This window comes from Rhinopithecus bieti, unplaced genomic scaffold, assembly GCF_001698545.2.
Source record: "Rhinopithecus bieti isolate Rb0 unplaced genomic scaffold, ASM169854v2 scaffold_38761, whole genome shotgun sequence".
NCBI lineage: Eukaryota > Metazoa > Chordata > Mammalia > Primates > Cercopithecidae > Rhinopithecus > Rhinopithecus bieti.
In genome coordinates this window covers 829,849-849,759 of record NW_016816177.1, presented here as the reverse complement: position 1 = coordinate 849,759, position 19,911 = coordinate 829,849, and the positions used below count along the sequence as shown (strand labels likewise).

The 19,911-nt window shown below is 41.4% G+C and overlaps 1 protein-coding gene across 3 annotated transcripts in view; it reads right to left on the bottom strand.

Moving 5' to 3' along the window:
* Nucleotides 1-7,466: 7,466 nt before the first annotated feature.
* NFIL3 (nuclear factor, interleukin 3 regulated) overlaps nucleotides 7,467-19,911 on the bottom strand; it is a 17,832-nt gene continuing 5,387 nt past the window's right edge. For 2 of the 3 annotated variants that reach the window (XM_017854461.1, XM_017854460.1), the window contains exon 2: nucleotides 7,467-9,328. In XM_017854461.1, coding sequence (XP_017709950.1) covers nucleotides 7,768-9,156 — 1,389 coding nt within the window. In that variant the 5' untranslated portion in view covers nucleotides 9,157-9,328 and the 3' untranslated portion in view covers nucleotides 7,467-7,767. Of the gene's footprint in view, nucleotides 9,329-18,821; nucleotides 18,942-19,911 lie in introns of those variants that run through there. The other variant, XM_017854462.1, reaches the window with a different exon arrangement.

Genomic DNA, 19,911 nt, shown 5'->3' with positions numbered 1-19,911 from the left:
CCTCCCTCCCTCCTTCCTTCCTTCCTTCCTTCCTTCCTTCCTTCTTTCTTTCCCTCCCTCCCTCCCTCCCTCCTTCCTTCCTTCCTTCCAACAAGGGCCTCACTCTGTTGCCCTGGCTGGAGTGCAGTGGTGTGATCTCAGCTCACTGCAACCTCCACCTCCCGGGTTCAAGCCATTCTCTTGCTTCAGCCTTTTGAGTAGCTGGGACTACAGGTGTGCACCACCATACCTGTATTCTTTGTATTTTTAATAGAGACAGGATTTCACCATGTTGGCCAGGCTGGTCTTGAACTCGTGACCTCAGGTGATCTGCCTGCCTCAGCCCCCCAAAGTGCTGGAATTTCAGGCGAGGCGTGAGCCACCATGCTCGGCCTATAGTACACTTTGCTCTATCCTAGAACTTTCTGGCCTGAGGCTAATTTGCTCTCAAACTTAATGAATGGGAAGAGTGACACTTCCCTCATTTCTGCCTTATTCCATGACTCTGAGGAGGTGCTAAGATGCTTCTTTCTACCTGGAGAAAATGAGTTTTTAAATGTGTTTTGCAAGCTTTAGGCCTAATTTGCATGTTCACAGCAAGCGAAGTGGAAAATATAGGAATTATCTTGATTTTTCTAGAAACACACTCATTTACAATATCAAAAAATTCAGAATATTTTCCCTTGAATTATCTCAGTAGTTATCCCAATTTTGTTCTGTATTGATGTTGGTATGATATTAGGTGCCACTTGGGGCATACAATACAAAAGCAACTACAAATTGAAGAAGCAAAAAATAACATCATGATAGTTATCATACTTTGCAGAAAATGAAGAATAGGTTCATTACAATCCACCATCTTCAGTGACTCTGGCTCTGCCGGGATTTCACTGCTGTTGAAGTGTTCAGAACGCACTAATGTACCCAGGGAAGGAAGAGCTCTTCGGCTTCTCCAGATCTTTTTCTTGACCCCTGCTCACCTGCTCTCCTGACTCTCCTACCTGGATTCACCTTTAGCTGATGCCCCTGGTAGGTCTTTCAGCAGCAGTTACAATGTTATGTTTCCTCCAGCCATTCCTAAGTGAATCTAAGGCATTTTTTTAAGCCTGGAATTCAAGGTCCTTTGGCAACTGGTTCTATGTTTATCTTTGAATTCTGTTACTAATCCTCTGAATAAATTCCCTTCTGCAATGATGCAGAGCACTTCATCACTTTACCACGCCCTGCCCCCAACAGTAGTATTCATGCCCAACATGTCTTCCCTGCTCATCCAAGTTCTAAATTTTCCTTCTCATCTAGGTTCTTTCTTTTTTGCTTTCTTTTTTTTCTTTTTTTTTTTTTTGTCTTTTTTTTTCCTGAGACAGGGTCTTGCTCTGTCACCCAGGCTGGAGTGCCATGGTACAATCACGGCTTACTGCAGCCTTACCCTCCTGGGCTCAAGTGCTTGTCCTACTTCAGCCTCTTGGGCAGCTGGGACTACAGGCGCACACCACCACACTCGGCTAATTTTTAAATTTTTTGTAGAGATGGGGTTTCCTCATGTTGCCCAGGCTGCACTCGAACTCCTGAGCTCAAGCAATCCTCCTGCCTCAGCCTCCCAAAGTGATGGGAATACAGGTGTGACTATCACACCCGACAAACCCAGGTTCTTTAATTGCCAAAATGTCCTTTAGTTTCTGCCCAGTTCTGTTTTCTGAGTTTCTTTGGTAGATACCTTTCCTTCCCTCCTTTCCTTCCTTCCTTCCTTCCTTCCTTCCTTCCTTCCTTCTTTCTTTCTTTCTTTCTTTCTTTCTTTCTTTCTTTCTTTCTTTTTTTTCTGAGACAGAGTCTGTCTCTGTCACCCAGGCTGGAATGCAGTGGCACAATCTTGGCTCACTGCGACCTCCACCTCCCAGGTTCAAGTAATTCTCTGCCTCAGCCTCCCGAGTAGCTGGGATTACAGGCACATGCCACCACACCCCGCTAATTTTTGTACTTTTAGTAGAGACAGGGTTTCACCATCTTGGCCAGGTTGGTCTTGAACTCCTGACCTTGTGATCTGCCCGCCTCGGCCTCCCAAAGTGCTGGGATTACAGGTGTGAGCCACTGCACCCAGCCAGATAGATTTCTTTCTACATATACTACCTCTTGATAATGTACTCTATTGGCTCTTACTTCTAGCATTTTGGTCTTTCCTTTACAAGTAGATTTAAAACTCTTCACAAGGAGATAGTCTCTTCTTGTTATGTTTCCTTTACAGCACGTTGCACAGAACTGGGTATCCATTAGGTGATTCATGGTCGTTGAAAATGAGCAGGTGGGGGTGCTCCAACCCCTGAGATCTAGATAAGATGACCTCCAGGTCATAGGTGCACGGGTCATCAAAGTCCAAGTCTCCCTCCAGATTCTGCAGGTTCCTCGGGTCAGCCTTCACGGCCATGGCCTTGGGCTCCTGCTTTCAGAAAGCTGCTCTGCAGAATGCTCACTCAGATATAAAGTCCCGCAAACAAAACTCACTTGCAAAAGCATTTCTGAGTCTAGTAGGACCTACTGAAAATCTGAGGAGGAAATATTTTGGCCTGTTGCCATTCAGCAATGGAAACTCTTTCAAATCAGACAGTGGCTTTCTGGGTCCTGTGGCTGCCCACCCATAGGGAGTCTGCATTGGTTTTTTAGCCAGGCAGGGTCCCTTCCCTTCTCTTTTCTCCTCCATCCTCTTCCTTTCTAAAGTAATCCTCCTCGCTGCCCTGAAAAAGCACAAATCACCACCATCATCTGACTCAGTTTCTCTGCAAAGAAACTGAACTATGTTCGTGCCAGGCATCCATAAACATCACTGTTTTTAGCGTTTCTGCTGGGACCCCGGTATCATATCAAAGTTCTTTTCTCAGAAAGAAAGTTCCCTCTCTCACTAGAAATCTGACATAGCTGTTAGAACAACTTTTTTTTTTTTAACCCTGTTATACTGAAATATGTTTACTTCAGGAGTTATTAATTTTGAGTTTCCTTCCTGTTCTTCATCTCCCTTTTGTTAGATAGATATGTTATTCTTGAACAATTTCCTTTTTCTCTCTCCTTTCCTACCTTGATTTCTTCCATGTGCTCTTTCAAAAGTTTCTTGACCTCCGGAACCTTGGACTTTATTAAGGTATTTTCCCCAAAGTAACCTTTTCCTTCTCAAGTGGATCAGACTGACAAAAATGAGGTATAAAAAATAGCCGTCATACCTGTCTGGGCTACTTAGCTGAATAGTTTCCTTTAGAATGCTCTACAGAAGTACTTCTGTTTGCCTGTCTGTAGCCTTATCGATCCTCAGCAGATAGTAACGACTCTTTGCCGGTCTCCAGCATGACTTAGCAGTGACAGCTTCTCTCTCCCGACTTTCTAAGTAGCACCTCTTCGTCACTAAGTGTCGTCTGTTCTCCGGTGCTCATATTACCCTGGGTCTTATTTTCATTAGTTCTTGAATTAATTTTTTCCTTATGTCCACTAGAATCAAAATAAGCAACCTCTGGGAATTACTGCCAAGCTCTCTCTCTCTCTTTTTTTCCCTCGAGATGGAGTCTTGCCCTGTTGCTCAGACTGGAGTTCAGTGGCACGATCTCATTTCACTGCAACCTCCACCTCCTGGGTTCAAGCAATTCTCCTGTCTCAGCCTCCTGAGTAGCTGGGAATACGGGTGCACGCTACCACACCTGGCTAATTTTTGTGTTTTTGGTATAGACAGGGGTTCACCATGTTGGCCAGGCTAGTCTCGAACCCTTGACCTGAGGTGATCCACCCGCCTCGTCATCCCAAAGTGCTGGGATTACAGGTGTGAGACACCACACACGGCCACAAGTTTTTCTTATTTAAATTTTTCTGGTGCAAGTAGCTGGTGGCCCAGCCCAAGACATCTCAGTGGTAATTAATACTACACTTCAACAACTCCCCATCTCTGGCCCACAGAACACAAAACAACAAACACCAGGTGGGTGCTGCCAGTGATTTTCATTTCTGAGAAATAATTCATAGTTTTCAAAAATGAGCTTCACAGCTGCTAGTTTTTTTAAAAAATGTAACATGATTTATTTTAAGGTTTTAATTAACAATGGCTGTGTGTCAAAAAGGTGCCTATTTGTGAGGAATTTGACTTCAGGTGAGGAAACACGTGTGCATATCCCTGAGCAATGGAAGACCTACACTGATGGGGGCTGTTTTTATTTGGGAATGTTTGCTGGTTGAGGATAAAAAAGAATATAGTTATTACACAGTTATTATACATCTATACAAGTAGATGCTTAGATAGCAGTTTCACTGATTGACAGAGGAAAGCCACTTTGGATACTCCTTTTCTCATGCAGGTTGGAGAGATGCCTTAGTCTCATTTCCCGGGTATATCGGGGGAAGAACAAAGTGCCTGACCTGACCGCTGCTTTTGATGGCCAGCTGGGGGAGTTCCAACAAGTCACCCTCTCAGAGTCTCAGCATTCTTCTTTATAAAAATGGGCACAACAATAAAAAACCGAAAACCAAAAAAAGGCCAAACAATGGACACAGGATATGCAGCCTTCCTGCGGGACGCATGCACAGGCGTGCACCACACAGGGGAGCTGGGGGCTATCGGGGTGCAGGCCCCCCGACCCCCCGACTCTGCCCTGCGTGGCTCCCTACTGCGATTGGCCTGGCTGGTGGCTGTGGCTGCTGTGTCCTTGCCCAGCCAATGCCCCTGAGGATCACTCAGGCTCCCCACAGGCCTCTCCTGTTCAGTCACTGGGGCGGAACCCAGTGGGAGCTTTCTTGGGTTGTACCTGACTGCAGCTTCCTCCCACTATCTGGGCCTGCCAGATAGCCACCTTGCTGGGAATTCTTAAACCTTCTGGAGCTCTGAGGTTTGTGTTTCTTATTTTTGAATATAGTTATACATTTATTTGGTTTTAAACACATCTTCTCTCATTCTTGGGGGCTCTGTGAGTGGGAAGGAGAGGCGGTGGTGTTTGGTTGGTTGACATCATGAAACCAAAGTGTCAAGGTGTAATTTTACATTTCTTGGTTTCTAGTGGGATTGGAATTGTTTGTTTATGATATTCCTTTTATTCCTAAGGAGTTACTTTTTTTTTTTTTTTTTTTTTGAGATAAGTAAGGTCTTGCTCTATTGCCCGTCTGGGGTGCAGTGGTGCCATTGCAGCTCACTACAGCTCAAACTCCTGGGCTCGAGCAATCCTCCCTCCTCAGCCTCCTGCAGAGTTAGGACTACAGGCATGTGCCACCATGCCCAGCTAATTTTGGGGGAGTTTTGGAGGTGGGGGTAGAGACAGGGTCTCACTATGTTGCCCAGTCTTGGCTCAAACTCCTGGGCTCAAGCAATTCTCTCACCTAGGCCTCCCAAAGTGCTAGGATTATAGGCGTGAGCCACCACCCCCGGCCAGGAGTCACATTTTAAACATGGTCCCAATGATACTTCGATCCTTGAAATGAAAAGGCAAAAAAAGGCTCAGGAAAAGAGTTCAAATGATGACACTGAGTGTATTACACACCATGAGCGCTAATATTCACAGATTACCGGGGAAGCTGCTGTTTGCTTCCGCACTGCTCTGAGAGATCAAAGTTCTTTCAAAAAAAAAAATAAAACTACTCGAGATTTACCTTTCTTGCTATTATCTACTTATTCTCCCTTTCAGTAGCCCAGAGTGTAAGGCTGATCCCTTTTTGGACAATTTACCAATAGTTATCTTAGTATTTTATCTTACTTCACGGCTACAAACTCTCCCAACTCCTTTGGAAAGTCTGCTGTTGCCCCTCTTATCAAGTGTGCACCCCAGGTACGGAGGACAGCCACCCGTGCTTGGAATGCTATTTGCATTGACACAACCCAGCGTTCCACTGTTGTTGACTCTTAGTAAGCTTGAGGGAACTAAAACTCATTTTTTAAATGTAGTTATTTTATTATTTTTCTCCCAACTGTGAATTTGGATAGCTTTTTTTTTTTTTTTTTTTTTAATGTAGGAACCTGGCTTTACGTTGTATCCCTATTATATTTTGTGTTGTTAGATTCATCCTACCCATCTAGGCCGCCAAAGGCTTTTGGGTCCTGACTCCCATCGGATATTTTAGCTCTTCTTCCCTGCTTTATAACTTTCACAAATGAGAAGAGTCTGCCTCTGAGCCTCACCCAGCCACTAGTAAAATACTGGAGAGAGAAGGCCAAGAGCAGAGCCAGGCGGCACATTTCCCTAAGAGCCAGATTTCAGAGAGGAAAGTGACCCCTGTGGCAAAAAGGACAAAGTGGATGGCCTGTGTGTGTGTGTGTGTGTTACTGGCAGTGCCTTTAATACAAAGCACCAGGTAAAAAATATGAAAGTGCAGGAAATTTAGCATATCAAAAATCAGGCTTGTGCTCAAAGCGGGCAGTCACAAAGACTGCAGACTCCTAAAATGGGATGCTACCCTTGGGCTCTTCCTGCCTGCATTTTGCCTCCCTGCCAACATGAGATGCGAGTGAGAAGTGAGGGCTGAGTCACTGTCACTCTGCACCTGTTCCAGGACTGACTGCTCAAGTCTTTTACCCACTTCTAGAATAGAAAAGAGGTCAGTGTGGAAAGAGATGTTTCTGGAGAGGGCTTCAGTGAGCAGTTATCTCTGGAGAAAGCTGTGCCTGACTAATGCCCAGCCCGCCTACCAACCCCACAACTTTCCCCAACCCCACCCCATCCCAGACGCAGAGGCAGATGGCAGTCACGCATTGCAACAGAAGCACTTGGTCCACATTTGACCACGCTTACTTCTATAAGGCAACTGAGGGTCTTGGACAAATAACCAATAATGGTCTTATCCTCAATTTACTTAGGAAGATTTTTTTTTGGACTTCTATGTTGGAATTTTTAAGCTAATATCTGAAGATATAGAGCCATTCTTTCTATTCATCATTAATAAATCTTCTAAAATGTCATTATATATACTCAGATTATGTATGTTGGCATGCGGTAATTGACGTGTTCTTTGAAATTTTAACAACTAAATAAAATTAGTGTTTAGCTTAGTTCCCTAGATTGTTATACTCTAGAACTGTTAAGACTTATAATAACATAAAAATGCCTCATCCTCAGTCTTTATCTGCTCTTTTAAAACAGACTTTAATAAAATGCATCAGCGACTCAACTACCCACATCCATGTGTCATACTTAAAGGGTAGATAATTAAGAAGAGGCTGTTCCCAAACAACTTGGATTTTTATACTTAAGAAAATTATAGAGAAAACATAATTTTACAGAAAAATATATAATACAAAGTAATTTAGTGAATTAGTCTTGAATGCAAGAAAATTCACTGTTATTTTTCTTTTCTTTCTCTTTAGAAGGTTTTCCAACTGATAGCCTGAAAAAACAAATTATTTGCTGAACTTAGCACTTCAGTTTTCTCTTATTCAGGGGAGAAAACTCCCCCATATAAAATGTAAAATAGCTTAATATTTATTTTTGTAACTTAAATTGATTTTCTTTTCCATCAAATCAAATGCAATGGAGCAGGAGTTCTGTGTTTGTCACCAATCCTTTATTGAAACTGGTAACTTACACACTTTATAATAGAACAACAAAAATAATGTTCAATATATACAGCCTTTGCATGGACTATTAGACTATACACAGGCAGAGTGATAACACAATCTAATCTTCATCATAATCTGTGCACAAAAAGACACCAAACAGACAACATGTGCACATCACAGTGAAATGACATCACAGGTCCAGTGAAAATTCAGCATAATACAAAACGGACTGCTCTATTGCAAATGACATCTTTCTAAATGCCCAGCTCTTACTCAGTAGTAATTTACCCAGAGTCTGAAGCAGAGATTGGTTGTGTGGCTATAAGTCTCTTCAGAGAGACAACCTCTGCAGATAAGTTTGCTATCCCCTGCTTCAAATACAAATTCTCTGGGTCAGAAACTTTGTAGCCACTGTCTTTCATTTCAACAACTCCAGTTTTGAAACTATTCTGAGTTTTGCCACTCAGTTCTTTTTGGTGCCAGTGCTCCGATTTGAGAGACCAATCTTGAATGTTAGTCACTTGCACTGAGAAAGGAGTAAGAGAAGAATGTACCATACTTGGGGCACTATGCTTTTCGAGTTCAAAATGTCTTTTAGATGTCATGTCAATAGGTGAGGAAAGTTTTTGCGTGGCCTCAAATTCATTATCAAAGGCTTCTACTTTGATCTGCATGGCTTTAGCTTTGATCCGGAGCTTGTGTGGCAAGGCAGAGGAATTCACTTCTGGAACTTTAACCACCGTTGCATGCACGTGCTTGAGTTCAACTGGAGAATGGATGGGGCCCTTGGGGACCTGTTGCTCATCTTCGCCATCAGATGACTTTCCTACCACACCATCGTCGGTTTCCGACGTTCTCGGGGAGTTGCTGGAGGATCGGTTGACTTGCAGTAGTGGGGGAGAGTGTGAGTATCCAGAAAAAGAATTCCCCATATAGTTTTGATAGATGGACGCTGTGTAAGAGCCTCGGTCATCTCTTGGCTCCCTTGTGTAGCTCTCTAATTCCATCGGCTCTTGCTTGATAATCTGGAACTTGTTTTCAGGACTTCTGCAGCTTCCCTGCACAGAGCTCTCCTGTGTGTGCTCTACCGAGGACACTTCTGAAACATCGGACAGCGAGCTTTGTGGAGAGTGTTTAATGACAGAAATACAACTGCTTGCCACCATCGAGGGTTCGTGCTCATCCACAAATGAGCTCACATTGGATTTGGAAGTCTGGTAATCTTGAAAGTACACAGCTGTAGAATTACTGAGTTTCTGAATCTCTTGAGCATATGCTGTGGAGCTAATTAAACCAAACTTTAATTTTAGTGAAAGCAGCTCAGCTTTTAAAGTGGCGTTTTCTTCTCCCAGTGCAATTAGTTTGTTCTCTAAAACCAGGTCATTCAGTCGACGCTTCTCACGAGATCTTTTGGCAGCTTCATTATTTTTCCGCCTTTTTTCCCAATACATCGCATCTTTCTTTTCATCAGGAATGAACTCCCGTTTCCTCCGACACGCAGAAGATTTGTTTTTCCCCACACTTCCTTCACTGAGAAGCAGCTCCTCACCTGTGGTGGAGTCTTCAGACACTTCCGTTAAAGCAGAATTAAGGACCATCATCTTGTCCACATTGCTACTGGCATCAAGAGATGCCTGCTCCTTTTTGATGGTCTGCATTTTTCTCAGCTGCATCAGAAACAACCTTCCCCTATATATGTGTGTAGGAGAACAAATTAATTTCCCCGTATTCTCAAGCTCTTTAAAAACTCTGGTTTAAAATCCATCAATATTCTTCCTTTTGTTCTACTGTCTGGGATAAATCCGTCAGGCTCCTTATTGAATGAAATTGGGCCTCCGTGGTTATCTGCAATACATGAATAAAAGAAAAAAAAAAACCCAGTTATTCATTGGATAAATGTTTATTACAAATTATGTACAAGGAAATATGCTAAGCATGTAGGGCATACAAGCACAGATGAGGCACGGCCACAGTTCTTTCTTTCAACGAGTTAGCATTCTCAAAAAGGAAATAAGTTCCCAAATACCTAAACTATAAAGCTGTAAAGGACAAATTCCTAATAAGACCTATCAGTAAGAGAATATGTGGTCCAGGAAAGTGAGGGAAAAATAACCTCTGCCCAGGGAGAAATAGAGGAAGGCTGTATTTAATGAGGCAAAATGGAGAAATAGTTGGGTGTGGGCAATTACAGGAAGGAAATGACAGATAGCCTCTGGTTGGTAAGTTTCTAAATAGTACATGCATACCGTGGTGCTTCTAAATAATGTTACCTAATGTTTACATCACTGCCAAGCAATATGCTCACCTCTTAAAAGGGACTTAACCAAGTAAACTTTAACATGAGTAAAAAAAAAAAGTTCTGCACTCCTATATGGAATATAAATGGAGACAAATTTCTTCTACAAAAACTAAAGTAAAAGCCACATTAACAATGGAGCTGTTGGTTTTAATCTATACCTTAACGTGGATAGAAACCTGCCCATCACATCCCTGACTGCCTGGTAGGCTTATAACCCAGCAAATTCCACCAGGTGACTCACTGCAACTAAATGAAAAGGATTCTTCTTGATCAAGCCATCTCTTTACAAACATCTGAGTTTAAGAGATTAGAATTTTTTTTTCTGATTCCTTTGAATTGTTCTATCAAACATTCAACATTGAAGTATCCAAAATACTTCTTGTGATCTTGAAAATTCTGTCAAAATAGATTTCAGATTTCAGTTACATAGTAGCTTTGAACTAAAAAACAGTTACTAGGCCAGGCGCCGTGGCTCACGCTTGTAATCCCAGCACTTTGGGATGCCGAAGTGGGCAGATCACGAGGTCAGGAGATCGAGACCATCCTGGCCAACATGGTGAAACCCTATCTCTACTAAAAAATACAAAAATTAGCTGGGTGTGGTGGTGTGCGCCTGTAATCCCAGCTACTCGGGAGGCTGAGGCAGGAGAATCGCTTGAACCCGGGAGGTGGAGATTGCAGTGAGCTGAGATCACGCCACTGCACTCCAGCCTGGTGACAGAGCAAGACTCCATCTAAAAAAAAAAAAAACAAAAACAAAAAAAAACCACACACAAAACAAAACAAAAAAAACACTATTCTATTCAAAGGGCTTTTAAAAGTATAGTGCATTCTTGAAACAAAATTATTTTAAACCAAGAGAATATAGTTACAGAAAAAAATTTCTTTCATTTATATGAATTAGTTTCAAGTAAAATATAAGAACTCAAGAATAGAATCATTCATTAGTTTCCTCTTCCACTGATGAAATACTTACAGTACAAATTTGGCCTGATGATTGCCTTAGCTTGAGTTAATAAAAATCCATGTTATGTTCCAATAGCAATCGTTGCATGGGGGCTTTTGAATTTAGTTATGTTTCTAGACACTGATTCTCTGCCTAATGTTCCAGTTGGTAATACTTTTCGTAAAATAGACGTGGTACAACAACGGTTTCATCAGCACGATCTGCACACAGTAGCACTTTATCCTACCATACTAAAAAGATGTAATGAGCCAGGCGTGGTGGCTAACGCCTGTACATCCCAGCACTTTGGGAGGCCGAGGCGGGCGGATCACCTGAGGTCAGGAGTTTGAGACCAGCCTGGCTAACATGGTGAAACCCCATCTCTACTAAAAATACAAAAATTAGGCATGGTGGCAGGTGCCTGTAATCCCAGCCACTCGGGAGGCTGAGGCAGGAGAATTGCTTGAATCCAGGAACCCAGGAGGCGGAGGTTGCAGTGAGCCAAGATCGCACCATTGCACTCCAGCATGGGGGACAAAAGTGAGACTTCGTCTCAAAAAAAAAAAAAAAAAAAAAAAAAAAAAAAAAAAAGATGTAATGTTCTTACTTGATGTCACTATCTCTTTCTTATGCCTAGTTTCATAATGACTAATAAAGTGAAGTTTACTTTTATCAATTGGAAAAGCCTGCCAGCTTCTTTTATCTTTTCCAGAAGGAATGAAAGGAATTATGTAATAATTTCAGGATCATAAAGAATAATGTTTCATGCCAGGTTTTTGCCCATTAAACTGAGCCAACACAGTTAAGGGAACAGCTAGTCATAACTCAGAGAAATTTGTGATTATGAATACCAAGTTTCTGTTCTTTGATAATGAAACTTTAATGGGAAATGAAGGCAAGGAGTATGTCACAGTCAGCAATGATGCTGCAGAGAAGGAATCTTCCTATTTATCATTTAAACAATATTATTTCCTTTTTCTTTTTTTGATACAGAGTCTCGCTCTGCTACCCAGGCTAGAGTGCAGTGGCGCAATCTTGCCGCACTGCAACCTCTGCCTCCCGGGCTCAAGCGATTCTCCTGCCTCAGCCTCCTGAGTAGCTCAGGTTACAGTTGCATGTCACCAGCTAATTTTTTTGTATTTTTAGTAGAGACAGGGTTTTACCATGTTGGCCAGGCTGGTCTTGAACTCCTGACCTTAGGTGATTCGCCTGCCTTGGCCTCCCAAAGTGCTGGGATTACAGGCATGAGCCACCACGCCCAGCCAACAATACTGTTTCCTCTAATTTGCATTTAGGTTTTATCCTCTAACATGAAAGCCCAGTTTCCTCTACATATTGAATGGATTCTTTCCTCTGTTGCAGTCTGTACTCTGCCATTCAGCAAAGTCCTCCTGCTAAAGTAAAACAAGTGAAGAAGTAAAGAGGAAGATATCCCAGTTAAAGACGACTGCACTGACCTTTCCCAAGGCACCTTTCAAATCTCCACTATAGTCTCGGCCACTACTTTTTTCCACTTTTAGTTTTTAAACATCATATGATCCCTTGCAGACTATTAATTCTGGTTATTTTCTCCACTTGAGAATCTTTCTCTTTCATGTGTTATCTTATTTGTTCCTTCTTTAAAAAAAAAAAAATCAGATTCCTTTATTTTGCCCCACTAACTAGTTTTTACAGTAATGCTTTTGAAATGCCCCACCATTCTGTCTGTCTTAGTTAGTCTTCCTAAACTTTGAGGACCTTTTCAAGGTTGGGGCCCAATTGGGAAGGAGCCTTCACAATCCTATTTCTATTTAACTAAAATAGCCCCATTTGTCTTAAAATTTCCTTAACTCGTGTCTTCTAGGTGTCTTAACTACTATATGTCTACTTTATCATCTCTACAACATTGTTGGTACATTAAGACCTACAGAAAACCTCATTTCCTTTTTTTTTTTTTTTAGACGGCGTTTCACTCTTGTTGCCCAGGCTTGAGTGCAATGGTGTGATCTTGGCTCACCACAGCCTCCGCCTACAGGGTTCAAGCAGTTCTCCTGCCTCAGCCTCCTGAGTAGCTGGGATTACAGGCATGTGCTGCCATGCCCAGATACTTTTGTATTTTTAGTAGATGGGGTTTCTCCATGTTGGTCGGGCTGGTCTTGAACTCCTGACCTCAGGTGATCCGTCCACCTTGGCCTGCCAAAGTGCTGGGATTAAAGGCGTGAGCCACCACACCCGGCCATCTCATTTGTTTTTAATCATCTTCTTCCTATTTGAATTTCATGACATGTCACTATAAATCTGTGATTCTTCTCTCATCTGTATATATTACATTCATGGTCTCCACAACTCAGTGGCAAATCACCATACTATCTTAGGGTATTTTCTGTAATATTATGTGTCAAATAATCTTGCAGTGTTAAAAAGAGTTTATCAGCATTGTGGGATGATCTGGAGAGAGGCATAATCACATACACTGTGTGTGTTTCCACATGTTTGTCTTTTGTGCCCAACTACACTGGGAATTACTTCAGGGTGGAAATTAAAATATACTTGCAGTCTTCTAGCAAAAACCTGAAGATATTAGGTGCTCAACATTTCACTGACAGTCACCCATATACCTTATATAAGAGAGTTTTGTAACCGGAAAACTTTCTTGATGCTTTCTTTTAGTGTTATGTGAATTGTAAAGAAGATATTTTACTTATTAACAGAGAGATTCTCTTATTCATTAATTGGTTTACTCAAGACATATGGAGCACCCACTGTGTACTGGGCACAAGGGGAGACTGGGGGCACATAAACAGGGAGAGGAAAAACCAAACTCCGGAGACCAGGCACTCAGTCGTGGGTGGGAGACAAACAGGTGAGCAGAGGGGAACCAGGTGTGAGTGCAGAGTTGCACAGACATGGGCCTGGGGTGCAGGCTTTCTTCTTGTCATGGAGATAATAACAATAACAATCATAATAGGTGCCATTTATTGAACACTTACCACAGAACGGGCACTGGGAGCCTGACCTGCTTTCCTTCATTCACTTTCAATGACTATTTTCAGATAAGAAAACTAAGGCTCACAGAAGTCAAGTGACTTGCCCAGCGTCACACAGCTAGTTAAATGGCAGAGCTTACATTCCGGTCCAGTTCCTTTACTCTCTCCTACACTTTCACAGGTGGTTTGCATCTGTGCAATGCAGTCTTATTTACACACAGTTCTCTTTTGTGTCACTTTCAATTCTAAGTAATACACGCCCCTTTACTAAGTTACTTTGGGCGCAGTAAGGCACTATGCTAGCTTGACTTTTTTTTTTTTTTTTTTTTTTTGAGATGGAGTTTCGCTTAGGCTGGAGTGCAATGGCGCGATCTCAACTCACTGCAACCTCCACCTCCCGGGTTCAAACGATTCTCCTGCCTCAGCCTCCCAAGTAGCTGGGATTACAGACATGCGCCACCATGCCCAGCTAATTTTGTATTTTTAGTAGAGACAAGGTTTCTCCATGTTGGTCAGGCTGGTCTCGAACTCCCTACCTCAGGTGATCCGCCTGCCACGGCCTCCCAAAGTGCTGGAATTACAGGCATGAGCCATCATGCCTGGGCCCTTAACTTCTTTTAGATGCTGTCTTAACTTCTTTAAGCCAGCAAAGATACTATCTAGAACTTTTCTCCATCCTCCTTAGAGATGTTTCAGATCTGGCACTATTTATGAATTGAGAAAACATTTTACTAATTTTCGTATCTCTGCTAAAATTTTAACCTCCTGGCCATTCTAATTACGTTAAATAGAGAAAAAGAAATATGATAGCTGTGGACACTGTCACCTATGATTTTTTTTTTTTAACAAATCCAAGAGTGTAATCTGTTTTCAACATGAGGCAGGGGACAGTGTCTCTCTGACCCTCTCATTTTGCAGATTAATCAGCTAGAAGACAGGCTGACCTTCCCAAGACCACACAACAGTTCAGCACAGATGGGTTCTGGGCTCTCCTTATGCCCCTCAACAATAAACTTAAAGCAAACGCAAAAGTAGTTTATGATGCCTTCAAAAAGCCTCAGGATTTATGCTAACCTAACAAATTTATTTCAAGCCTCAATATTTTCCCTTATGATTAATTTAACAATTACTTCATCTATGCATCATCTTTTCAAATCAGCATCTAATGTTGTGGTATATTAGTCATTGCTTAAGTTTCTTTTTTGGTGAATAATTGACACTACATGCCAATTCTATGATGTTAGTGTACTCAGCACGATTAACTTCATTACACACATTACATGATATGACTCTCCTTGAAAACACAAATAAAAAAGAGAAATTTAAGAGCAGGTATTATTACATACCAGTTGACATATTTTTCCGTACATACTCTGAAGGTGCCATCACTAATTAATACTTTTGTATAGTCCATCACACTATTTCTCTAAGCAAGAATTATATGGCAAGAATTATATTTTGTAAGCCCAGATATTAAAAGTTTAAGTCAGATTACCTAAATATTGTTTTTAATAACAAGATTTGATTTAGAAAATTTTATAAAATAATATAACCTCATAACAATAATTCTAGACCAAATTTATCCTTGAGGAGTTATCTCATTACTTATGTTTATGGTAGACCTTTATCTTCCCTGGTCTCTCACAGAAATAATGTTTAACAATCCAAGCTCTACAAAGGAAAAGAATAAACATGCTTTGTTTCAATCATCTGAAATCTTACTAATAGTCTAAACATTAAAATCTACTCTGAGAACATTTTGTTATTAATTATCTCTAAAGGATAAGTTTTATGGCAAATTGCTATATATATTTTGTTTTTAAAATTCTGTCAATAGAAGACGAAATACTATTTGATCCGCCCAATGATTTGAAAACATTATAGAATTATCTTATTTTCCCTCTCCTCTCTGAATGTATTGTTTTCTCCCTGTTGTATAATATAGATAACAGTAAAGGAAGAAAAATGCTTTCAAGGTAAGCTTAAATTATGTTAAACTGTAAGCCATCTCTCCGGTAAGACAGCAGATGCTTATTTTTGAGATAAATGTCATTTTCATGAAAAAATCAAATCAATTAATCAATTCACATCTCTTTATACTTCTAAAGTATGAACACTAGCAATATATTAACCCTACATTTTCTTCCTGTGGGTAAAATTCACACTATCTGTGTCAATGAAATACTTTACTTCTTTTCATGGATGAGAAAACAATCTGGTATTTAAAAGCAGAGATGAAATAAGAAAAGAATTCACTACACGTGTACAACCCAGAGGAAATGGGGAGTGAAAAAACTCAGAAAACACTGAAGTTGCAAGAGAATTTTCTAATCCCATTGAAAAGAAAAGATTTTAAATTGAGAAAACTATGTTAAACCTCTCTAAGGGTCATTCTGTCCCCAGGAAGCAGCTTACTCCAAAGTTAGAGAGAAATGTGTACTTGATCAAGACAGGCAAGACACACACACACAAACACACACACACACTTGCACACTGCCAGAATCTGTTCTATCATAGCAACAAATTGACCTACTTTTTCTATTTGGGTGCCTCCGTAAATAAATGTGTCAAAGCCTGTTCCAGTTTATGATAAATGAAAATATTTCAAGTTCAACAAAGGACCAGTTGAAAATTAAATTTAAATTTAATAAATACAATGACAACACTGCATTTTATTACATCACTGATGTAATTTAAGTAATTGAAATGTGAAATAGTATAACAACATTCTTCAAGAGGTCATCAGTGTTTGTAACTTAATACACAATTAAATTATTCTGAAGTCTGCAAAGAGTAAGCACATACACACTAGCACGGCCAAACACTTAACTGCACAGCTTGAGAAATAAGAACAGCTCTCACTAAAGATGGGAAGTAACATGGGGGAAAAACAGGACAGTAATAATTTTTTAAAAATCTATAGAAACTTAAAAGTGGGGACTATTAATATCTTGAAACTTCTGAAAAGATAACTGATCAGTGTAGCAACTAATCTGAAATCTTAACAGGACATCAACAATCACAAAGTAACCCAGTTGTAGGAAATCCTCCAATGAATAAGTAATACATGCAACACGGTGTAATGATGGCAAAAATGGTGGGCTGGGGGGGCGGTCAGGCCGAGAAAATTCCTGAAAGTTTCTAATGATAATGTAGAATCATCCCAACTTGCTTCACTTGGCTTTTAAATTTCTTTTTCCACTTTTCTAGTCAGTGGATGATTATAAATGTCATTTGCTACCTTATGAATAGAGTAGATTTTAAATGCTTATTTTTAGTGTTTATTTGAAGGCCAGTTAATTACAGTTTAAGACCTCTAAAAAGCTAATTAGTAAAAGACATCATGTTCTGATAACTAAAAGGCTTATAAACATCACTCTGAGTCCATCCTATGAAACTGAGTCCTCAAAGCACATATTATTAATAAATGGCATCTAGCAAATCTCAAGTAAACTTTCTTATCATAAAAACAAGCTATGCTCTTATTAAAGTCATACAAGAAACAGTGCTGGGTGTTTTTTTTTTAACTACAGTAAAGTTACTTACAAAGAAATGTGAAAGATAACTGGGGTAGTAATAATAAAATTCATTTTGAAACTGAAAATTCTTATGTAATGTCTGTGATCAAAGGTCAACGTCTTTCAACATTCTCATACAAGTCCAACCTGGATAGAAATCAACTCAAATATAATTTAGAAAAATAACAGGATATCAAACAATGTGTTAAACCCTGTGAAATACAGGCATACCTTACAAAAACAAGAAATGAATATTAAAGGAAATTTCAATTACATTGTTTCTGTTATATTTTGAATTGAATCCCAAGTGTGCTCTCATTCCTCAATACAAATTAAAAATAAACAAATTTAACAGCATCAATGGCATCTGGATTACAATGGAAATCATGAAGTATATGAGTTTAACCTGGGTAAAAATAAAGCCCAGGCAATATGACTGCACCTTTTCCATTCCATGCTGCAATCGCATTTACATCTCGAAATTGACTCTAATGACCAAGGCAAGGTCAACTAGAAAAATCCACTCAGCTGGTGAGTCAGGCACATTGCTCAACGTCCGAAAGGCCTCTCACAAAGAGTTTTAATTTTCAGGCTGTTGCATCACAGTGATGTTATAACTGCACTGCACAAAAATAAGCCTTTAACCCAGAAAAGGAAATTGTTTCAAAAACTACAGTAAGTGTGAGAATACACTTTGTTGAGGTGCAAATTTCCCCATCTGGTTTTCAGGCTCTGCGACCTGGGCTGCTAATTCATTTCTCCGAGTTTCCATTTCCTCCTCTATGAAATGTGGACGATAACAGAGCCCCTCAACACTGTGCCTGGCACATGCAGAGTATAAGTTTAGTAAATACTAACTCGTAATCTCTTTTCTGAAGAATGATAAGTATCAAAAGGCAGCGATGCCTATCAGTTCCAGGCTGTCTTCGCTGCTCATGAGTCTTACTGAAGCCTGACCTATGTCGCAAGTGTAAGGGTAAACCAAATGAAAATTTCTTCTGTTAGTCAAAAGGGTCAAATATAAACACTTTCACAGGACCGGCCTTAGTTTTCAGGCTACATATACCCCCTACAAGAGAGCTGATGTGTGGTGTCTCACCATCCACTGCTGATCTCAGACCACAAAGTTTTAGATAGAGAAATCATTCAGGCTACAGAAAATGAGTCACAGAATGTGTAAGGGAATTGGAAAGAGCTGAGCTATTAATACGGCACTTGTCACTTCATTCCTGCTACTATAATCGAGTCATCTCTCTATTCCTTCAAGCAGCTCCCCAAAACATTAACCCAATGACTTGGGAAGTTTGAGGTTCTGCAATCCTGTCAGGATTCCCCTTAAACTGAAATTAACATTGAACACAATGGCAAAGTTTTCAGGAAAAAAAAATATTATTAGAACAAAAAAAGTATCCAAGAAAGATCTTACAGACTTAATTCCAACATGAATCCTTACTGTTACTGCAAAGAGATTTACAAAGAGAAAAATGAAGGTCAATACTGACTGACACACACACACACAAAGATTCTGGCTGCTGGTCAATAATACAGGAAACATTTACTGAACTCCTCACAACCAACTAGGTCAACAGGTTTTATTCCCTCAGTTTACCTGGAGAGTGATGGAAATCAGGACAGTGGAGGAAGATAACAAGCTGGGGCCTGGGACCCAGGGTTCTTGTAAGCCCAGGGCCTGTGCTCTTAGGATCTGTACCTCACCGATGCCTGTTCTCTAACTACTGCCTGTAACAAGAGGGAAACTGATTAGGGATAGGGGTGTAGCATATGATCCCATAGAAGCCAAGTTTTTGGTCAGTTTTCAACAAAGAGCACATTGCGTTGATATGCTTCAAGAGAGCATCTGTGATGTCTCCATGAATTCACTGTGAGTTCCCGCATGGGTACAATCTTGTAAGTCTTTATGCCAGGATGAAAGTACTGTAGTTTTACAGGAGTACAGCAGCGTCTATGTGGGTATTTTGATTTTATTTTGAACTCTGGAGATCAGTGTTCTCTCTAGCCTTTGACCATATAAATTAAAGGTTTAAAAAAAATCGGCTCAACTCAACTGGCCAAAGTCAAGCTGAGGACTTCTTTTTTAATCACTATCAATACTGGAGCGCCCCCACCCCCAATTTCTGTGGTCGGTGGACGTTTGGAGGTTTCTCTTAAGGTCTTTTTCACTTCAAGAATGGAGACGCGCTTCGCTCAGAAATACAATGAAGACTCTTGGAACAAAGGTGTCTGCAGGTTTCAGAACCTCACCGCAGAACAGGCGCGGAGTCAGGCCCCTGGATTTGCCCTGTTGGAGGGAGAGCCGCCGAGACGCAGGCACTCCGGGTCGCCCGCGCTGCCCCTGTCCGCCCCGTGCGGGCGCCGGGGTCCCTGGCTCCCTGGCTCCCCGGCTCCCCGGCTCCTGCGGCCCGGGCGAACCCAGAGCGCACCCGCACTCCGACCCGGGCCGGTCCCTAGGGCCCGGGCTCCACCGGCCGCGCCCCCACGCGTCGCCTCCCAGAGACCCCCCTCCCTCCGGGTGGGCGGCGCAGCGGGGCCTCGGCGCCGCGAGGACCCCCCGCGCCAGAACAAAGGAATGTGGGGAGGGGGCAGGGAGGAGCGCAGGCCACCGAGCAGCCCCAGTATAACTGCCGCCCGGAGGCGCTTCTCGGTCCCGACCCGAGGTCCCCGCCCGCCACTACCAGACC